This window comes from Colletotrichum chrysophilum (genome assembly GCF_026319265.1).
Source record: "Colletotrichum chrysophilum strain AFK26 chromosome Unknown scaffold_10, whole genome shotgun sequence".
Taxonomy (NCBI): domain Eukaryota; kingdom Fungi; phylum Ascomycota; class Sordariomycetes; order Glomerellales; family Glomerellaceae; genus Colletotrichum; species Colletotrichum chrysophilum.
Window position 1 is genome coordinate 82,230 of NW_026517297.1, and position 20,329 is coordinate 102,558.

The 20,329-nt window shown below is 50.8% G+C and overlaps 6 protein-coding genes across 6 annotated transcripts; 5 read left to right on the forward strand and 1 right to left on the reverse strand.

Moving 5' to 3' along the window:
• Positions 1 to 588: 588 nt before the first annotated feature.
• Positions 589 to 2,092, forward strand: COL26b_002061 (uncharacterized protein; the record flags this gene model as incomplete). The annotated part of the gene is made up of 2 exons (XM_053174993.1): positions 589 to 738; positions 887 to 2,092. 2 exons carry the CDS (start codon positions 589 to 591, stop codon positions 2,090 to 2,092), a joined length of 1,356 nt encoding a protein of 451 aa, XP_053040937.1.
• A 931-nt stretch (positions 2,093 to 3,023) lies between these two features.
• On the forward strand, positions 3,024 to 4,092 carry COL26b_002062 (uncharacterized protein; the record flags this gene model as incomplete). Its single annotated transcript, XM_053174994.1, has 3 exons — positions 3,024 to 3,078; positions 3,140 to 3,646; positions 3,725 to 4,092. 3 exons carry the CDS (start codon positions 3,024 to 3,026, stop codon positions 4,090 to 4,092), a joined length of 930 nt encoding a protein of 309 aa, XP_053040938.1.
• Positions 4,093 to 5,996: 1,904 nt separating this feature from the next.
• Positions 5,997 to 7,708, forward strand: COL26b_002063 (uncharacterized protein; the record flags this gene model as incomplete). The annotated part of the gene is made up of 4 exons (XM_053174995.1): positions 5,997 to 6,227; positions 6,300 to 6,513; positions 6,592 to 6,983; positions 7,313 to 7,708. The coding sequence occupies 4 exons, from the start codon at positions 5,997 to 5,999 to the stop codon at positions 7,706 to 7,708; spliced, it is 1,233 nt and encodes a 410-aa protein (XP_053040939.1).
• Positions 7,709 to 8,979: 1,271 nt separating this feature from the next.
• On the forward strand, positions 8,980 to 10,646 carry COL26b_002064 (uncharacterized protein; the record flags this gene model as incomplete). Its single annotated transcript, XM_053174996.1, has 9 exons — positions 8,980 to 9,192; positions 9,255 to 9,415; positions 9,473 to 9,534; positions 9,587 to 9,622; positions 9,678 to 9,784; positions 9,843 to 10,206; positions 10,261 to 10,466; positions 10,527 to 10,563; positions 10,627 to 10,646. 9 exons carry the CDS (start codon positions 8,980 to 8,982, stop codon positions 10,644 to 10,646), a joined length of 1,206 nt encoding a protein of 401 aa, XP_053040940.1.
• Positions 10,647 to 11,295: 649 nt separating this feature from the next.
• COL26b_002065 (uncharacterized protein) lies at positions 11,296 to 12,454 on the forward strand (the record flags this gene model as incomplete). The annotated part of the gene is made up of 2 exons (XM_053174997.1): positions 11,296 to 11,606; positions 11,665 to 12,454. The coding sequence occupies 2 exons, from the start codon at positions 11,296 to 11,298 to the stop codon at positions 12,452 to 12,454; spliced, it is 1,101 nt and encodes a 366-aa protein (XP_053040941.1).
• A 6,266-nt stretch (positions 12,455 to 18,720) lies between these two features.
• Positions 18,721 to 20,271, reverse strand: COL26b_002066 (uncharacterized protein; the record flags this gene model as incomplete). The annotated part of the gene is made up of 1 exon (XM_053174998.1): positions 18,721 to 20,271. The coding sequence occupies one exon, from the start codon at positions 20,269 to 20,271 to the stop codon at positions 18,721 to 18,723; it is 1,551 nt and encodes a 516-aa protein (XP_053040942.1).
• Positions 20,272 to 20,329: the final 58 nt, after the last annotated feature.

Here is a 20,329-nt window from a genome sequence, read left to right on the forward strand (position 1 = left end):
CTGCGACATCGAGGTGATTTACCCGAACCTTAGAGTTGTTGCATTGTATGTATGGCTGCATGGTACGGTTGGCCACAGGCTGTCCAGTATTGCGCTCACTGCAGCTGAACACAATAAAACGACAACCCCTTGATGAAATGTTAAACATGGAAAGTGGGCACCCGTTTCTATGGATCGGAACCTTTGGTCATTGGAGCTACATCAGATCAGCTGTGTGTCACTAATGCAAGGGACTTGAACACGGTTATTAATCCGGATAACCCGTCTGTTGCCATTGTCAATGGGTCAAACGATCTGCTCATCGAACTGAGGCCCTTGTTCGACCTCTCGAGGATTATCATGGCTTTGAAAGCTCTCATCTTTGATCTCGGCGGCGTATTGTTAGAATGGGACCGCCATGGAGCAACCGCGTTGGCTCCTACCCAGTTTCTAGCCATCATGAACTCGCCAGCCTGGTATCAGCTAGACAGGGGCGAGCTTACCGTGAAGCAATCTTGCGAGGTGAGTAATGATTCATAACCCGTCAATCACATGTCAATCGCACAGCAGAGGATCTAACACTGAATCACAATCAAGTACTTTGGCGTCATGCTTGGCATGGAAGCAGCTATCATCGAAAATTCTCTGCGGGAGGCCCAAAAGTCTCTCAGAGTTGTGCGCGGCTTTGTAGACACAATTGAGGCTTTGAAAGCATCTAACGCGGATCTCAAATTTTACATCATGTCCAACATATCTGTGGTAAGCGTAACCTTTGCTTTCCCATTCCTTTTCACACATCAACCCTTTCCATGAAATCAATTTCAGTAGCGTTGACTGGCCAAACCTTTAGGAACACTTTCAACTTGTTCAAAAGGAAATTGACTTGCCTTGGTCACAATTCACACAGATCTTCGCTTCGGGAAACGAAGGAATGCGAAAGCCAGAGCTAGGCTTCTGGCGCCACGTCCTCAATCAGATTGGAGTAAGGCCAGAGCAGGCAATCATGATTGACGATACGGTTGAGAACATATGTGCCGCTCGTTCTCTCGGAATCCATGGGTTGCTGGTTGACTCCAAGCATCCTAATAAAGCCCGCAACGTACTCCATAACCTCTTGGGGGACCCTGAAGCACGAGCACAGGCATTTATGAAGTCACACGCAACGAACCACATATGTGTAGTTGAAGGGCTCCAGGACGTCACTATAAAGGACAATTTCTCTCAGCTCATGATTTGGGAGCTGACAGGAGATTCGACCTTGGTTGATCTTCGTTGGCCTGGTGGCAAGCTGCTGAAAGACAAAGACTGTGCGCCTGGCGAGCGGATCTTCAGTATGAACGACATGGCTAACGGGGCTTCCCCTGATGACATCAAGAATAATGTCGAGTTGGGACTCTGGAACTACTTCTGCGACAAGCCAGTTCTGACAACCCGGGACTTTCCTCCCGACGCTGACACGACTTCAACAGCATATGTATCCCTTCCTGAGGAGTATTTATCACGCATTGCACCTCCCAGACTAGTCTTGGACATGATGGCAGCCAACACAGACAATGATGGTATCATGCAGACCTACTTCTGCACAGAACGGCCCCGGAAAAGCCCCGAAGTCTGCTGCAACATCTTGCGAGCCTTCAACCGCTTCGGTCACATGCTGGACGCTAATCTCAACATCGAAGCTACCAAAGCCTGGGTCGTAGACAGCCTCAACAACGACGCCTGTCTAGATGGAAGCAGGCACTATTCAACACCAGAAGCCTTCCTCTACCTTGTTGCTCGTCTATACGACGAGTGCAGGGATGCCCAGCTGAAGCAGAACTTAGAGCCTGTGAAGAAGAAGCTCAGGGAAAGGATCAATACACAGGTCAACCCTTTGGCGCTGGCAATGCGACTCTTCGCATGCCAAAAGGTGTCCATTTCCTCCAGCCTCTACCAGAAGGATTTGAAAACCTTCATGTCTTTGCAAGAGGTAGACGGTGGCTGGCCGGCAGGACACTTCTGTTGTTATGGCAGGACCGGAGCTTTGATTGGAAACCGCGGCCTTACGACTGCGCTGGCAATTTGCATCATGCAACATGAGAAGACGGTCGATTCATTTGGCATGGGTAACTAGTGTCTGTGTTCCTGCCGTTTCACCCTGATTGGGTTATTCCAGACCATTCATGTTGCCAGCGTCGATAGTGGTGGATCCCTGTATTGCAGCATTTCGTAGCCTTGAAGACGGAGGAGAAGAAAACAAAATCTGTTTGAAGTTTGGTCTCACAATATCGCCCGGTCTCTCATCTGCTAAGGCTGGAGAGACGCATACAGCCGCAGTCTGCCAGGTCCAGTCAAATGGATCCTTGTTCCTGTTCCTTCGGTCGCGACGAAGTCTTTGTGAAAAGCTGGGTGGACAATGTTGACCCCTTACAGATCTATTGAGATAAGATCAGCAAATCTCTGTGCTGTTGGAGCCAAACAGCTGTCGCGCCAGACTCTTGGCTTTTAAGACAGCTGGCCAATCAGAGCTACGGTATGCCTTACTTTACGAGGACTGCAGATACGAGGACTGCAGACGCAGTGCGGCGTTATAACTAACATAGGTTCTGAGTCCAGCTTAAGGCTCCACAACGACTGGCAGCTTATCTCCCCATAAGTACCTTACATCACCAATATGTCGCAGATGCGTCAGCTTCGCACCAGACCCTGTTCCGGCCAGACTTTTGAATTCAGCCGCAATGCAGCTCATTATGTACGCCAAGAAGATTATCATCATCCAGTCCAGTGCGGCGGACTTTGGTGAGGGGCCGATTATTTCAAGCGTGCCAGTAGTCTGACGAATGTCGTATATGTCCTTTATGCACCTCACCGGATTTAACGGAGACATTAAGCAGCATTTCTTAAGTCCTACAATCTCCATTCAGTCCGCATTTGTTCACAGGAAACTGAAACGAGTATAGATGGCCTGGTCATCCTATGAGACCGCTAGTTGAATCATGATGCTTATGTTCAGATCTAAGCAGCTTCCTTAGCCTCTCTTTAACACCAAGTTTTCAACCATCGGCATGGAGGCTCCGAATACTAAGCCATACAAGATCACTTCTGATGCGGTCTGGTTCGGTTAGCGCCTACTTCACAAAATCTCCAGGATTCGGCACTGACCATTCTTTTTTACATCTAGTTTCAGGATGCTCGTCCGGCATTGGGCAGTCGCTAGCCCAACTTATCGCGAAAACGTCCAACCGGGTCGCGGCCACGGCTCGAAACCCTGCGGATCTGTCTGATATCCCTGATGGCGAGGACGTACTCAAGTTGCCGCTTGACGTGTGCTCAAAGTCATCTATCGAATCTGCTCTGGCTGCTACCGTCAAGAAATGGGGTCGCATTGACATTGTTGTCAATAATGCAGGCTACACACTTGCAGGCGATGCTGAAGGCGCCGAAGATGAGGAGGCTAGGGCTGTGATGGATACTAATTTTTGGGGTATGGTGGATGTGACCAAGAAGGCACTCGGCATCATGCGGGATGAAAACCCAAAGAGTGGTCAGCAGGGTGGAGTAATTATGAACATCAGCTCAATTGGGGGCTGGGCTGGCTTCCCAGGTCAGGCTTTCTACCACGCCAGCAAGTTTGCCATGGAAGGGTGGACGGAATCTGTCGCCAAAGAGCTGCCGACCGCATGGAACAGTGAGTTCATGGCCCCTTTCTCAGGATTGCGGTGGTGCAGATTCATGATCGGACAACTAATCTCTGTCTTTCTAATAGTCCATCTCTCAATTATCGAGCCTGGTGGTGTTAAGACGAACTATGCAACATCCTCCTTGAAGATGATGAAAGGTCGCCATCCCGCGTACTCGGACCCGAGTTCCCCAGCCAATGCCTTGTTAGGGTATATCCAGAGCGAACAAGGACGCAGTACTTGGACCGAACCACAAGACCTCGCAGTAGCCATCTATGCTGTGGTCAGCAGCGGAAATCGTGTGCCAATTCGTGTTCCTCTCGGGCCAGACGCATGGGGTCTGCTGAATTCGGATCTTGAGAGTATCCGGAAGGATTTGGACGAATTCAAGAATCTGAGCCTTGGTCTTGGTGATTCTAAGCAGTTAGAATCGATCAACTTCCTAAGGAAGTAGGAAGAGTTACGAACACCAATAGTTCATGACCCTTTATGATTAGTTTAGCCATATACTGTAGCCTTCAGTCAAGTGCCGAAAGAAAACATCTTTTACCCATTCGTGCCTTGTCCGGTTGAAACTGAAAGGAAGTTGCCAATTTCACTACCACCATGATTCCCACAATTCCTTTCTCACCCTAACACGAGCACCAAACGTACAATTGGCTACCTATTCATAGAAGGAAAGGGGTTGGCACTTTTCGTTGTTTTTCAGAGTTTACGTGCATAGTAGAAGGTGTCAGCTCAATCACGGGCCCACGGTTTCAACAGCGTAACTAATATTTTCTCAAAGGGACAATCGTAAGCTTCGAAGGAAATAAAAGAAATCGTGCAATGATGGTCGAGAAGAGCCTGTTCACATACAACTGAACGAAGATCGCCCTCGGGGCATAGCAAGCGCGGCCAAGCTGTCGGTGGCTACGTTTTCATGCAGTCGATTGGATAAACCCCCATTGCTAACGCAAGGTACCGATACACCTGCCGAATAGGAAAGTGCACCGCTTTTGGTGTGGTAGCTTCGGGCAAGGCCGTTCCCTGTTGATTACGCCAAGTACTTCGCCAAGTGTGTGCGCCCCAGGAGTACAGAAGGATTACGCAGCCATGAGGCCATTTCGCGGCTTGTCAGAATGCAAGCTTACGAGTCATATCGGTCTTCCGGCAGCGAGCGGCGACTTCATCACATATGGGCCCAGCTGTTCAAAGCAATAGATGTAACATCAACAGTAGAGTATGTAAGATATCCGATCTGTGGCATCAGAAATTGGCAATTCCGCTTAAGAACCGCACCGAAGACCGCTTTTCCAGGTGATTTACCATGAGTTGCATGTGGTCGGCGGTAATTCGGAGTCAGCGTGGTTTTTGGCTCAGGCTGAATTAGTCCACAACACTTCTAATGCGTTCTGTCTGACGTACTGCTGATAATCCCGGCCTCTACCGCCATGGGGCCAAACATACCAACAGCAAGAACACCAACTGGTGACAATCCAATACCTTCATTGCGACTTTGGTCACCCCTTTGTTGATGGGAGTCTATTCATGGTCATAAATCTACCAAATCACTCATGCGTTCTTGTGAGGACGACCCTGATGCCTGCGAATGAACGATTTCCTTGCTCGTCAAGAACAAAAACAGCCACCACGGCGTTTTGCTCCCTTTCAACACTAGTAACTTGTAGGAGAGTGCCTGTCAATATCTGGGAGTTTTATGCAATCGAAGCTCATCATAAAGTCCAAGGGACATTGAGGTCGGTAATATTCTCGTGGGGGCTGCTTCAAAGCGGCGGATCAGGCGCCCATCACATCCTCGTTGCTTCGCCATCTACATCCTCCCTTTGAGTGCGGCTGAACTAGGCAGAATCCTGCAAGCTTACAGACAAGGCTGTCTACCTGATTATGAATGGGCTGCTATTCTGCATCTTTCAGATAAGAAGGAATGACCCGGCGGACTCGGTGAGAACATAGGCCGGGCTCAAATATTGTTTGCTAAGGCTTTTAGGCAACGAACTAACCCCTAGAAGCCTTAGGATGATAGGAATCGTAACCGGTGAGCTGGGTAGCCTCCAATCAATTGATTGTTTACCAGAGATTGCCTTGAAAGGGGTAAATGTCTCGCAGACAATAACTTTAGGTAGGTGGGTACACAAGTAGACGCTTCCTAAAGTCAGGCAATACAGCTGGTCTGTAGAACGCTACTTAAGCAGGCTCAATTCTTTGCCTTACCGCGTAAGCTCATTAACGCAGCTTGAATTCCTAAACAGAAGACTACAACATTTTAGTAAATAGATCTTCACGTCCACCCAGGATTGAGAGTTGCTACAAGTCTCTCCCCCCTGATCATTACTCTTCCTTGTATAATCAGTCAAGATGTACGGACTCATTGATCTCTTTCTGACTTTCAGCGTTCTCGCGGGACCAGCGTTGGGGTCTCCGAAGAGCACTCGTACAATTGAGCCATGGCCGGAGGAGATTTCGCACCTCGCATTCAACGAATCTTGGCCTCAGTTTGTCGAAAAGACCACCCGGTGGTCTACCTTCGAGGCCCCAACCTTCAACGAAGTCTTCCTCCCAGAGACGATTGAACAACTCTCACAAGGCGTAAGTCCAGACATAGTCTCGTTATGGAGTTGATAAGATCCACCTTGGACTGTACTGAAACCGGCATCGCAGCTTGGATATCTCTCAAGAACCGAAAAGACCTGGCTCGCTAAGTCCGGTGGACATGGATACTCCCCAACTCTCGGCGTCATTCAGGAGGCTGTCATGATTAACATGGAGAATTTCGACAACGTCATCATGAATCAAGACAATACAGTCACCGTGGGTTCTGGCACGAAATTCCGGGATCTGGTCAGCGCTGTTGGTACTGCTGGAAGGGAACTCAGTAAGTGGCCCTGGCCCTGTCAAATGGCGCATTAGATCTCTGTTACAGCCAAAGGAGTAGCTACTTACGATTAAACAGCTGTGGGGGCCTGCCCTTGCGTTGGCGTCATGGGTGCTACTCTGGGCGGTGGACTTGGTCGACTTCAAGGTCTCTACGGCTTGACAAGTGATGCCCTACAATCCGCCCACGTAGTTCTCTGGAACGGCACAGTTGTCGAGGCGTCAGAGAATTCCAATCCTGATCTGTTCTGGGGTCTGAGAGGAGCTGGTCACAACTTTGGCATTGTTGTGGATGCGACATTTGCCACTTGGCCGGCTGCCAACGACGGCTTGCAGTACAACGTCGACATGATCATTGCCAGAGATCACTTGGAGGATATGTTGAAAGTTACGAACAATTTGCTGAATGAGGAGTTGGATCCTGCCTTCGCCATAATGATTGCCTATGGTTCCGACCCTCGATCACTCGACGTAAGTCTGGCCTTGCTTCTCACTATGTAAACCCGCATGATGGAGCAAGCTGACAGACTTTGACCGAATAGCCTGTGATATTCGTGAACATCGTTTACGCTGGTCCGAAAGATGCTGCCCAAGCCATAGTTGATCTATACTCAAACTTCAGTGTCAGCACCAACGAGCAAATGGTTCCATGGACAAACCTGACGTCGGTTGCCCTAGCTGGCATCATCGAGGAAGGATGTGCTACTGGAAGTCGGGCAAATCAATACAGCATACTAACCAAGACGTTACATCAAGAAACATTCGTCGACATATATAATTCATACACGACATTTGTAAAGGAAAACCCAGCGGCGAACAACAGCGTTGTATTTATCGAAACAATCGGTCAGCAAGGCGTCGACGCACTCTATGACAACTACTCGGCGTTTCCTCATCGGAAGTCATTCGCTAACGCAGTTGTTTTCTCCATGAGATACTTCGATGACCGGGTCGCGGAAGCTGCGAACGCTTGGGGTTTGCGATGGCGTAATGAGGTCGCCGAGCCGGAGATTTCGGGTTATGAGGAGACGCATATTTACCAGAACTATGCCCACGGAGATGAACCGAAGTCGGCTGTTTATGGGTACGCGGAGTGGCGACACGAACGTCTCAGCGCCCTTAAGACGTCCTACGATCCGCACAGCCATTTCAACGGCTACCACAACGTGCCGTCGAAACTCGCAGACTGGAATTAAATCAGAATTATCTGGTCTACAAGCTCGCTGCTGGCTTACCACACAGTCTCTATGAAACATGATATAGTTTTGATAGAATATTGCAGAGTCATCGATATTTATGCGGAGATATTCAGAGGATTTACTTACTGCAGGTGCTACTGTTCTTGACTGATAGGTGGCATAGATTAAAGTGCGCGTGTACTATTTTCCGAACGTGCCCGCGAACTGGGTGGACTTTTCGCATTCCTTTTGCAGGGGAGCTGCGTCGTTAGCATGAATTCAATCCTCAAGCTGTCCGTATGTCATCATCGCTGGCCCTTTCCAAAGAGAGCATAACGCATGTGGCAATGTCCCCTGGCGTTGGGATGCAGAAACTTCTTGCCTTCCAGTAACTTCGCGTGGTCGTCGCTCGTGATTACGTTGTACTTCGCTCCGTTACGATCGTTAGTATCTTCGGGAAATTCAGATTCTTAATCGAAGTCGCAGGACTCTCGGAACGCGGATCCCTTGAAGATGTCGATGCGCCAATATCCATTGTGAAGCATATGTTGCTTGGCGGCGTGAAATGAGCCTTGCACAGAACCGCAGCATATGCACTGAGCCTCTCTGACGATCACAGAGTGCAGTGTCTCGAACCTAACTGCGAGATCGTCTTTGCTGGGAATGATGAAGCTATGGTGGCGCTGCATGTGGATGATGTTTTGGCGGAGGTCGTGCTGTAGGTGGTTGCAGAAGAGACAGCGAGTAGGGTCAAATGATCTGACATAGCTTTCCAATGATTCAGCGAGATTTTCTTGGTCGAAGTCTATCATACTGTAAGTAACTTGAGGGTTTTCCGACATTGTGGTTGGGAGGCAAGGGTGGACAACTGGCCGCATTTGAGTTTCAATTGGTAGTGGTTCAGCCAAAGTCAAATAAGACTTCATCTTGAGAAACAAATTGAGACTTTTGAAGAATCATTTCTCAAGTTCCATGTAGTTGTGACTCTTGTATTCAACATGTGAGTGAATGTGTCGGGGGGAAATTCATGATGCTCTGAGCCGTGAAGCTGCAGGCTTGTCAATTCAGAAGGCTTAAAGCAGCGCGTGGGGCGGCCATTTCCATCGAGAAAGGACCCTTGGACCCCAGGACCCCTAAGAACATACCCATGTCCATAAGTGGGTCTCGATGTGAATTATCAGGCCATTTTCTAAAAACGTGTGCCAGAGAATTCTTCCTTCTTGCAACCCCTCAAGATCAAGCTTTCAAGTAAAAATTCATTTTTGTGCTTGGGCCAAAATACAGTTAACATGCCTCCCAAGAAGATTGAAGTTGTCAAGGACAATGTCGTCGCGTTCGGCAGGGTTAGCAAGAACCTGAAGATGGGATGCGTCGGTCTGCCCAATGTCGGAAAGTCGAGTCTCTTCAACCTCTTGACCGAGCAGAGCGCCGCTGCGGAGAACTACCCGTTTTGTACGATTGAGCCCAACGAGGCGAGATGTGCTGTCCCCGACGCTCGATACGTAAGTCGAGTTTGCCTAGAGAAATACTCCGAATAAATGGCTAAGAAAGGTGATGCATGTAGGACTTTCTCTGTGACCTTTGGAAGCCGCCCTCCATGTACCCCGCGTACCTCCAGGTCACAGATATTGCTGGCCTGATCAAGGGTGCTTCTCAAGGTGCCGGACTTGGAAATGCCTTCCTGTCTCACATCCAGGCTGTGGACGGCATGTACCACATTGTCAGGTACAATATCCATGGCTCAATTGCTGCATCTCCACACTGACCTGGGCATTACGACAGAGCGTTCGACAACGATGAAGTCTTGCATGTCGATGACTCGGTTGATCCCGTCCGTGACTTGGGTTAGTTTAGCCGTATTTCTCAGGTTGACAAAACTAATGGTTCATCTTATAGACACCATCCAGAGCGAGCTTTGCAAGAAGGATCTTGGTTAGTATTTTCCCCTCTGAATCCGCCTGACGCGAGCTTACCCTCATCATCTTAGACATTCTGGCGAAGACGATTGTCGCTGAGGAGCAAATTGTCAGGAAGGCAGGCGGCAAGTATAAGATGCTGCCTCTCTTCACAGAGACAACGACAAAGATCAAGGAGGTGAGTTCCCAATTCCACAAGTCTGGCCGTTTCAAATATGCTCATAATTGTGAAATAGATGCTGGAGAGGGACCAGCCAGTCAGAGACGGTAGCTGGACGCCGGCCGAAATTGCCCTCATCAACGAGAAGATTCAGCTCATCACCACCAAGCCCGCCATCTACCTCGTCAACCTGACAATGAAGGACTACCTCAGACAGAAGAGCAAGTACCTGCCGGCCATCGCCAAGTGGGTCACCGAGCACGGAGGCGTTCCCCGCGACATCATCCCCTTCTCCATCGAGTTTGAGGAGAAGCTCCACAGCATGAAGGACGATCCAGCTGCGCAGGCCGAGTTCCTCAAGGAGAGCAAGGTCAAGTCGAAGCTGGACAAGATTGTGACCGAGGGATTCACGAAGCTTGGCTTGCAATACTACTTCACTGGTTTGTTCTCACCTTGTCACCCCCAACTGAATTTGCGTGCTGACTTTGGCGTAGCTGGTGAGAAGGAGATCAGATGCTGGACTATCCCAAGGGGTTGCCTTGCTCCCCAAGCTGCTGGTGCCATCCACAGCGATTTCGAGAGGGGATTCATCAAGGCTGAGGTCGTCGCCTACCAAGACTTCCACGATCTCTGTGAAGGCGGCAAGTCCATGGGCCCGATCAAGGCTGCTGGCAAGTACCGCCAAGAAGGAAAGTCTTATGTGAGTGCTCCGACTTCTGAGTTCTTTCTAATGCTGCAGCGCTGACTCGCGTTCTCCCAGGTCGTCCAAGACGGAGATATCATTCACTTCCAATTCAGTACGTTAAAATTCGATGCTCACTCCATGATTTTGTTCGATAGATGCTGACTTACTGTCTTAGACGTTTCCAACAAGAAATAGATTTTTTTCGGTTTGAGATATTCACGATAGAGTCTGGGGATACCGATGCAAAGGATAGAGCTGGAAAAAAAAATTTACGTTTAAAACGGGCACGAATCGACATGAATCAACGTCAAAAGACTACCTGCCAGTGACAGCTGCACGTGCTTGAAGCCATCGCCAAACGCGGATCAGGTAAACCGGGGATCGGCCGGGCGGTGCGACCGGCATGTACGATCCTTGGCGATCCCGGCTGATATGTGGTCCCAAACATAAACTACGGGCGCAGGTGGGCCAAAGGTTGCCAGTTTTCTTTATAATACAGCCCGTGTTGTGTAGATAAGTTGAGTGGAGAAATGGCGCATTAACTGGGTCATTTCGCGAGATATCGTATCAACTTTCAACCGTGCTGCGATGGATCGGCCGACCGAGCGGAAAGACAGGTTTTTGGAAACAAAACAAACATTGATAACGCCTCTCGAAAACTCTTCCTCCACCTCGCGGGCGTAACGCGGAAGAGCTTAAAGAAGGGAATCAGCCTCTTTTGTATTAAGAAAGCCCTCGCATCTCATCCTTTCGACTTCTCGTCGTAGCCACACGGACATATCAATCTCATTCATTTCTCGGTCAGCCCGCCACACCGCTAACCCAGACGCGAAATATCGCCACCATGTCTCCCGCATCCTCAATCCACGATCCGGGCGACCCAACGCAGCCACTTCTCGCCAACCAGCGCCGCCGCACCAGCACGTTCAACTTCTTGCCTAGATTCAATGGCGAGCGTCGCGTATCGCCCTTGGCGGTGAGACGCGCCTCCCTACAGGAAGTCCATCCGCATCACGCAGATGTCGAGCCCGTTCTCCCAGCCGCGCCCGTCGCGGCTCACGAGGAAACCCGTCTTCACAAGCCTCAATGGGCTTTGAGTGACAGGCCGCCCAATACATGGGCCCAGATCCGACACTACTGGCGTGAGGAATTTGCGTGAGTATCGCCTCAATCAGGTCATCTCACATGAAATCAAAGCTCACATTGTCCACAGTGAATTTTGGGGCACCTTCATGATCCTGCTCTTCGGCGCCGGAGTCGAGTGCGAGACGCGTCTCAACTACAAAGGCTCCGACATCCGCTCCAACGCCGGCGACTTCCTGCAGTGTCGCCTCGCCTGGGCAGCCGGCGTGTCCATGGCCGTGTGGATGTCCGGCGGCGTCTCGGGCGGCCACTGCAACCCGACCGTGACCCTCGCCCTCGCCCTCTTCCGCGGCTTCCCCTGGCGCAAAGTACCCGGCTTCCTCATCGCTCAGGTCCTTGGCGCAACCTTGGCCAGTCTCGCCGTCTACCTCAATTACTCCACCAGCATCGCCGCTTACGAGGGCAGCACGAACCGCACCCTCGTCGGCGAGCACGCCACCGCGGGACTCTTCTTCACGTTCCCTGCCGCGGGTCTGCCGTACCTGGGCGCGTTCTACACCGAGTTTCTCGCCTCGGCGGTGCTGATCGCCATTGTGTTTGCGCTGGCTGATAAGAACAATCTGTCCCCGCCCAAGGGTACCCAGCCATTCGCCATGTTTCTGGCGCTGTTGGCGATCGGCTCCGCTTTGGGCATCAACACTGGGTATGCCATGAACGGCGCCCGTGATACAGGCCCGCGTATTGCGCTGGCCATCGTCGGCTACGGGTCTGCTGTTTTTACGCATGACTACTACTACTGGCTGTGGGCTCCTTGGGTCGCTGCGATCATTGGCGGTGTTGTGGGTGCGTGTGTGTATGATGGTTTCGTGTATACCGGAAGGGACTCGCCTTTCAACATTCCCCGCAAAGAGGATGATTGAGTTACCTTTGATGTCTTGCCAACAATGGGAGTTGGACTGGCAAAAAATTGCTCTGCAGGCCCATCATGCGGTCCGCGAACTGAATACTGTATTACAAAGGCACACAAATACTTCATGGCTAGCGTATTCAGATAAGGTAAGATTTCGGGATGAAGCAAGTTTTGCGCATAGATGAGATTGGATAAATGATGCCGACATATCGTTTATTTAGAGGCGTTGGGCTCCTCCATTTGGTGGAATTCGAATGTATTATTGAGTGTGTTGGTTCAGCGGAGACATTTTCAGCTGAACACGCAAGACAGAAATGACATGACGTTTTACTCAAAATTCCGTTCTGCAAACTCCCGCATTGTTAAATAGCCTAGAGATTCCCTAACTATGTAGAAACGATTGCGTCATTCGTGTAGCTGTGATTCCGTCATGGACTTGAGAGAGCTTTTCTCAGTCCAGGCCTCATGAAGTTGGCTCTCTCAAGCGTTTGCCTATCTCTTTCCGTCCATTCCATGAGTACGAATGCTTCATGTGGTTTACTGAAAATATCGACGCCCCGAGTAGTACGTTTCCAATCTTTCGAAAAATCACAGAAGTCAGAAACAGAGAACCTGCGGCTACGCATGAAGAGGTATTGAAGAACCCAATGTAGGCCCAGGCTTTCATCCGCCACGCGCAGTATTTTGAAAACTCGTTCCCTTATGCTTGGAACATCTGAACAGAGTTCCGGGAAGACGCACTCAAGTGGTGCCCTGCATAGCAAGAGTGACAGCTCCCGGAGTGCTCTGTCCCTAGATGGTGTGGCAGGCTTTGTTGAATCCCGGTCAGCGAATAGATCAATGAACTGCCACAGCATCCATGTCATTTGAGCCTGCCATCGAGACCAAGGAGCCGAAAATGCGTCTACAACAGCCGTGGCGCCGAAGAGTTCTCGAATAGCAAGGGTGCGCTGTAGCTCGTCGCAAACGACTGGAACCCCATTTGAACGATATATCTCTTCCAAGAGTCCTAACCAATTTTCGAGAAGCACTAGCCCAGTTTGGTCATTACCAAAAGACAGGAAATGTGTCTGTACGATCTTTCGTACAGAGACAGCAGAAATACAGATGAGCCAACCCAGGTCATAAGCATGGGAATAGACGTTCCGTGAAAGTTGTTCTCTGACTATCTGCTGAATCTGAGGGTCCCACGCGGAAGAACTGGAAGGTGAGAGAAGTCGTTTCACGGCAGTCCTCAAATCCGAGAACTTGGTAGGAACATCCATGGATAGAGCCCCTCGAATGTGAAGCTCTACCATAGAGAGACGAATAAAATATTCCGAGTCCTGAGCTAAGAGTGTCTGCATCGGAGTCGCGTGCTTGAAAAGTGGTCCGGTTGATGGGTTTTCAAAACTTATGCCAATCTTAAGCAGGACGTTGATGCCGATGAGGTCCCCTTGAAAGAGACACAGGTGAAGAAGTTCGTGGTTGTCACATAATGTGAGCGTATCACTCGTGAGATCCCTCCCGTTGAGCAAAGCGTCTGCAAGTTGCCAATGCCTGAGAACAAGCGCTCTGCGAAAACCGCGCCGGTCCTTGTCATGACATCCCCGATTGACAAGCAAACTTGCAAGCTTGGTCCTACTCTCCGACACCATTTGTAGTACAAGGACCAGTTCATTCCCCTCGAAAGGGAAGTGGGGTACCTTGCTGATACCAACCTTCCGCTCTCCAGTAGTGAAATTGTCGTAGCTGGCCAAGACAGCATTGGCGAGATCAAAACTTCCAATGGAGCATGCGCGCTGGAGAATTTGTTGATGAAGCCGTGGGAAGTCCGAGTCCGCGGCCAATGTACTCTCGACAGACAGTAGGGCCATTTTGGCGCTGGTCTCGGGACTCAGAGCCAACAGTTGAAAGACAGCAAACTTATCTCGCGAATTGAGTGTGTTTGGCTGAAGTCCCGCGTTGGCAAGAATGGCTGTCGCTTCCAGTAGAGCACCGTGATGCATGTCAGAGTGTAGCAAACTCGACAGTGCCGAAGTATTGGTGTGTGCGGACCTAGCAGCGCCCATTTTCGCCAAGAGACCAATCATTCGCGGGTCGTGGGTAGAGGCAGCGAGCAACATAAGCTCAGTTGGAATAATAGGCTTGTTGGGTGGACTGAAGGCTGCATTGGAAGAGAGGACTGCGGCAGATGTGTAATTGCCGCAAGAAATGGCTACCTCGAAGACCGAGAGTATCTGAGCGGCGTCTACATGAGGCAACATCCATTCAACCGCATGATAGACCCTCAAAACGACCGCTATTGGGAGAAGTCGTCGTATCATTTGCCGGTTTAGACGTGGAACCTTATCAAATGGACCGTGCGGTTGAAGATATTGAAGCAGACTGCGGAAGAAACGGAAACGTGCCCACGGCAGGCCTGGGGCGAAGGGATGGTTGCGACCCAGGTCCATGACGCGGTCGAAAATAGCAACATGGGAATAGTTGACAGCCCAAAGAAAGGCCGATGCGATCGGGTGCTTGCAGGGTGCTTTAAAATGGTCTAGGGGACCAGCGACATGAGGCGTGAGTTGTAGATGACTCAAATCGACTTCATTGAAGAGCTGTTCCCACAGTCGATGTACCTCTGAATTCTCGATGTTTCTCGTGTGCAAGATCCAAAATTCCCTTGCATAAGGAAGAAATGGATGGTTGGTAGATTCGAATTCTGTTGCGCTAGTCCTTTCATGCGTGTGTGTCAGAAAATGTGCGATGTCGCGATTGTTGTCCGTCTTGGGCATGACGAAATCAAGAGCCAAATTTACAATAGGATTTGATGTCCCAATTGTTTGCTGTACGATACGTTGTGCGAAGCCATCCACGTTCACTTTTGGCATAAGTTGAATCGATAGCCGGGTGTCGAAGATGCCATAGCTAAGATAAGTGACCGCTGTTTCTCCTATTTCGCGATGTGCCTCGTCGTCAGAAAAGCAGAACTTCCAACGACCAAAGCCCTCGAGAACACCTTGACAGAAGCTTCTGGCACTGTGATGGACAAACTGGACTGTTTGTTCCTCTTCTTGAATCATTACGAGACTCCCGCAGAATCCCACGACCCTCCGGATGTTATTGATACGTTTGCTGGGATCCCAAGTAGCATCACCTATTGTTACGCTGGCAACTTCTTGAATCTGATCAATCGTTAATGGCATATAAGCTGCTGCGAGGAACTTGAACAGGCGGACGTGATGTCGGCCAGTATCTCTAGCTGACGATTCGCCCAATATACGAGCGTACGTTTCGGACAAGTCTCGAGGAAGGGACTTGATCGCAAGGCGTATGGCGTGGTCGGATATCTCTGAGCACACTTGATCTAGCTGCAAAGCAACCCAGAGGAACCTAGTGATGGTAATTGTTAGCCAAGGTCAAAGCAAGCGTATTTGACTACATCGGGCGTAACACAAGGCGAAATAATATTCAACTCACATTCCGTTCGCGCCGCTAAGGAGAGCATTGCGAATTTCTAACAACAAATTCGGGTCTCCGAGTGTCAGCTGGCCACTAGACAGGCGATTATCTAGCTCGTTGTCGATGTATCTCTCGATATCGGGGTTGAGAATTGGGAGGGAAATGTGTCGCCTTAAGGTAATGTGTCGTTGGATGAAACTTTCTGTTGAAAGACGAGCTGAGAACCCGAGTCTCCAACTGGAGTGTCTCTGCAGAAAAGACAATTGAACAAGGACGAAGCGACGTTCCTCTTCACTGCATTCATCCAAACCGTCGAGTAGTAGGTACCTTGGCCGATTGTCGCACTTCAACTTCACGAGAGTCGTGAGTTCGTCCAAATCAAGAGACGACACACATTCCTTGAAGACCCCGTTGTCTTCTGGAAAGTATGATAAATACTGGCGAGCCAGGCTTCCCAAGATTATGCGGGACTTGAGACTTTCCTGGATATCGTGGCGGCAGAAAAAGTAGACGACTACAGCGTCTTCTACCAAGTACACGTCGTCAACAATATTGGCCATTGTGACTGACTTTCCAGCGCCGACCTTTCCGCTGAAAAGAATAGCTGACGTCGATTCAATCTCCTGTTTCCATTGCTGATAGTCGGGCCATGTTGGTAGCAACGATGTGGAACCCCTTTTCCGAATCTGCTTCCAAGTGGTCTGAAAGTCGTACGTGGAACATGCGTCGAGCCATCGCATCTTACGCTTGAGGGCCTGTTGCCGCCGAGCAGATGCGGACCACCAACTCATCAACATGCGGGACTTGTTGTTTTCTTGTGATTCGTGGTGAACCACTTGGTTAAGAAGTACGGTTGCTTGGTCCTTGATGGCATTCCCCCAGACTTCAAGATCTGCCTGGTACCCCTTAAGGTCCGCGTCGTTCAACGAAGACTTGAACTGGCCAAAGGCTGATCTGTTTCCATATTTCTGTATCTTTTGGCATACGTGAACGACGACGATGAAGTACTCGGATAGGCAGCTTTGTAAAGTCTCGGACTGGGGGTAAATGGTTGCCAAGGCTTGATATCGAGGGGCCTGTCGGCCGGCAGTCATGAATAGCAATGACATCTTCTCCAGGTAAGAAGCATAATTGACCGCCACCTGCACCACACATGGGAAATTAGCGACACTGGTATATACCTCATTCAGGGACACAAACATATAGCGTCGTCCTAACCGCTGACCACACACCACAAGCCACCAGATTCTGTGACCCGCCAACCACCGTATCGCCCAGCGCCGCAAATTGCTGGACAGCTTGGAGTATGTTGGTAAGACGGGGCCCAAAACATCGGGAGAGACCATGCTGTTTTCGTACTCGTGAATCAATCTCCGCAGTCAGCCTCATAACATCGCTTAGGATCGGCGCCGTCCTGAGGGCGGCTTTTCGCGTAGTTCGGAACACTTCTTTGTTTCCATCGCCGAGGCTAGCTTCGAACTCTGAAACAGCTTGTGCCAAGCGAATCTCTGGCTTCAGCGGAGCCGCATTTCGTATAGCGAGTGCCATCTCTTCGCCGTAAACTTTGAGTTAGTGGGTAGGTAGCGTTTTGAGGCTCAGTCTGATGTGAAGGACATCAGGCTGCGTCTGAGATTCGAGCAGTGGTCGAGGTAAGCCGGTCTTATATACTTATCTTATATACAGGGGCGGAATAAGCCGCTGCATTTCCGCGTCGGATATAGCTACAGTTTCTTACTAGGTGCGTGAGCTGAACTTCCTCAACATGATAGCTAGCCTGCTGGTTTGTACAACGCCGGGTGAGTTTTGCTCCAATAACGAGGTGGAATTGATGCATTACCCCCGTTGCGAAATTTGAATGGCCAATCTGCAATGTAACCCAAACTCACACGCACGGCTTATTTCGCCTTCTCTAGTGATGGATCTTGATCTCTTGATAATTTAAAATGACGTTTGTTACTTCAGTTAGAGAAGGTGTGTCGGTATAAAAAGAATTGATGCCCTGGGAATTCGAATAATCAGGAATCTGTGTCTCCCAGTTGAAGAGTCCATGAGTACGGCTAGACCCCTTCACCACTCTGTTCGCGTCGTTGAGTCGTGAAATGATGCCATCGGATCCTTACTTTCCTACGACAGCCTTCAACGCCCACCCCAAGGCAATCAATCGAGTTTGAGCCTTATAATTAGCTTGATTGTCTAGCTATATCTCCATACATAATTGATTGATTGATTGATTGCACTTGACAAATTTACTTGCCTTGCGGTGGGCACTGCGGCAAATACATTAGCGTGATTCCCGTTGACCATAGGTCTGAAGCTGACAATGTTATTACAATTGTAGGACCTTCCGTGGATAGTTTGCTATTTTTCCCAGAGCTTTGCTAGCCGGCCATTGTCAGTCAGTCATTTTGACAGTATCGTAGGGCACTAAATACTTTTATGAGGAAGATGGTAGTAGAGAATAAAAGAGGGGTAGCGATAATGATAGACGACGACGAAAGCGAGCTTACAGAAACATAGTCGCTTTAAGAGGATATAAATGTGTGAACACTGCCCGGGTAGCCAATGGACACTGTCTGGCTGGCAAAACTCTTTTCCCAAGTCTTCATCCCTTATGGCGGTCAAGCCGTGCACGTGTTCATTGTCATGAGGTAATGATCGAATGATAATACATTGTAGCAAGTGCTGCAAAACTGCGCAATATGAAGAATAAAAGCATGCAGGCGCTTGGATTGCTTGTAACATATCTATGTACATGATTTCCAATATGAACAGCAGAACCATCTCGAAGCGGAGCGAGATAATCAGTAATCGTACAAGTCTAGTTTGACAGTATCCTAAAAGACGCATTTAAGCAGCCGTGGGAGCGTAGGCGAAGAACTCCTTGACAGCGACACCGGCATACGTGCTGCTACCAGACGCAGTGAGGACAGCTCTCAGCGCAGTCGTAGAAACCTTGGTGAACTTGACCTCGGCAGGCGTATCAGTGACATCCGTAGGGTACGAAGTCGCGTCGACAGCCTTCCACGCGGTGCCGTCCTTGTACTCGAGCTTCCACGAGGCAGGCGGGGCGACACCGACGGTGGATCCGGCAGCCTGGTCCGCGAAGAAGGCCATGGCGGCGCCGTTGAGCTCCTGGGTCGCGTTCCAGGTGAGGGTCAGGGTGCTCTCCTTGGGGGACTGCTCGGCGTTGTAGGAGGACCAGTAGTCGGGCGGGAGGGGCGCCTCCTCGACGCGCTCGTCGTTGATGGCCTTGATCCAGTACTGGATGGGGGTCTCGCCCTCGGAGGCGGCGACGGCCTTGGGGGCGACGTTGCGGGTGGGCTCCTTGGCGGCGGCGGCGCGCTTGGTCTGGACGACCTTGTTGATGGCGGGGGGCTTGGCGGAGTCGTCCCAGGTGAGCTTGTCGATGGCGATGGAGCGGCGGAAGTGCGTGCCGCCCTCGGCATCGCGGGTGTGGTAGACCAGGCCCCAGTCGCCGTTGCTCAACTTGTAGGCACCCGGGTGGGAAGTAGTGGAGGAGATGATGTCGAGGAAGACGCCCTGGAAGGTCCAGGGACCGAGGGGGCTAGAGGCGGTACCATAGGCCAGGCAAGCGTGGTAGCTGGTCGGGGTGCAGGGAGAGTCGGCGCCGGCGTTGTTGGCGGCGTAGAGCATGTAGTAGGTGTCGTCGCGCTTCATGAGCCAGGGGGCCTCGAAGAAGCCGGTGAGAGAGTCCACATCGACAACATCGCCCTTGATCGTGATCATGTCCTTGTCGAGCTCGTAGCCCTTGAGGTAGCCGAAGGTACCGAAGTAGATGTAGACCTTGCCGTCGGTGTCGACCATGACGGTGGGGTCAATGTTCTGGATGTCGTTGCCGGGGGACGGGACGGTCTGGGAGATGATGGGGCCGGAGGGATGGGCGTCCTTGAAGGGGCCGAGGGGGCTGTCGGAGACGGCCACACCGATGGCGAAGGGGTCCTTGGCGCTGCTGCTCGCCTGGGTCACGGGGGCATACATGTAGAACTTGCCGTCGGCGCCCTGGACGATCTGGCTGGCGTACGCGGTGCCGGCGCTGGCCCAGGAGAAGATGGCCTCGGGCTGGGCGACGTCCTGGTGCAGAGTCCAGTCTCCGCCGGCCGGGTCGGGGTTCTTGGCCTCGAAGATCTGCCACTCATTCATGACGAAGCCGTTCTCGGTCGGGCCCGCGGCGTCCCGGCCGGAGAGGATGTAGAGGGTGTCATTGACGATGAGCGGCGCCGGGTCGGCGGAGTAGATGGAGCCATCGGCCAGGATGGGGTTGCCGGTGGACGTGAAAGTCTTGGAGGTTGCCTGTCGGCGGACAGGGATGACGCCTGCATGCAGGGGCTGAGCCAGCAGCGAAGTAGCGAGACAAGCCCGCAACAGGTTGGAGAGCATTTTGAGAAATGATCGGAGAAAAAAGAATGACTGAATGTATACACACACAAAAGAAGGA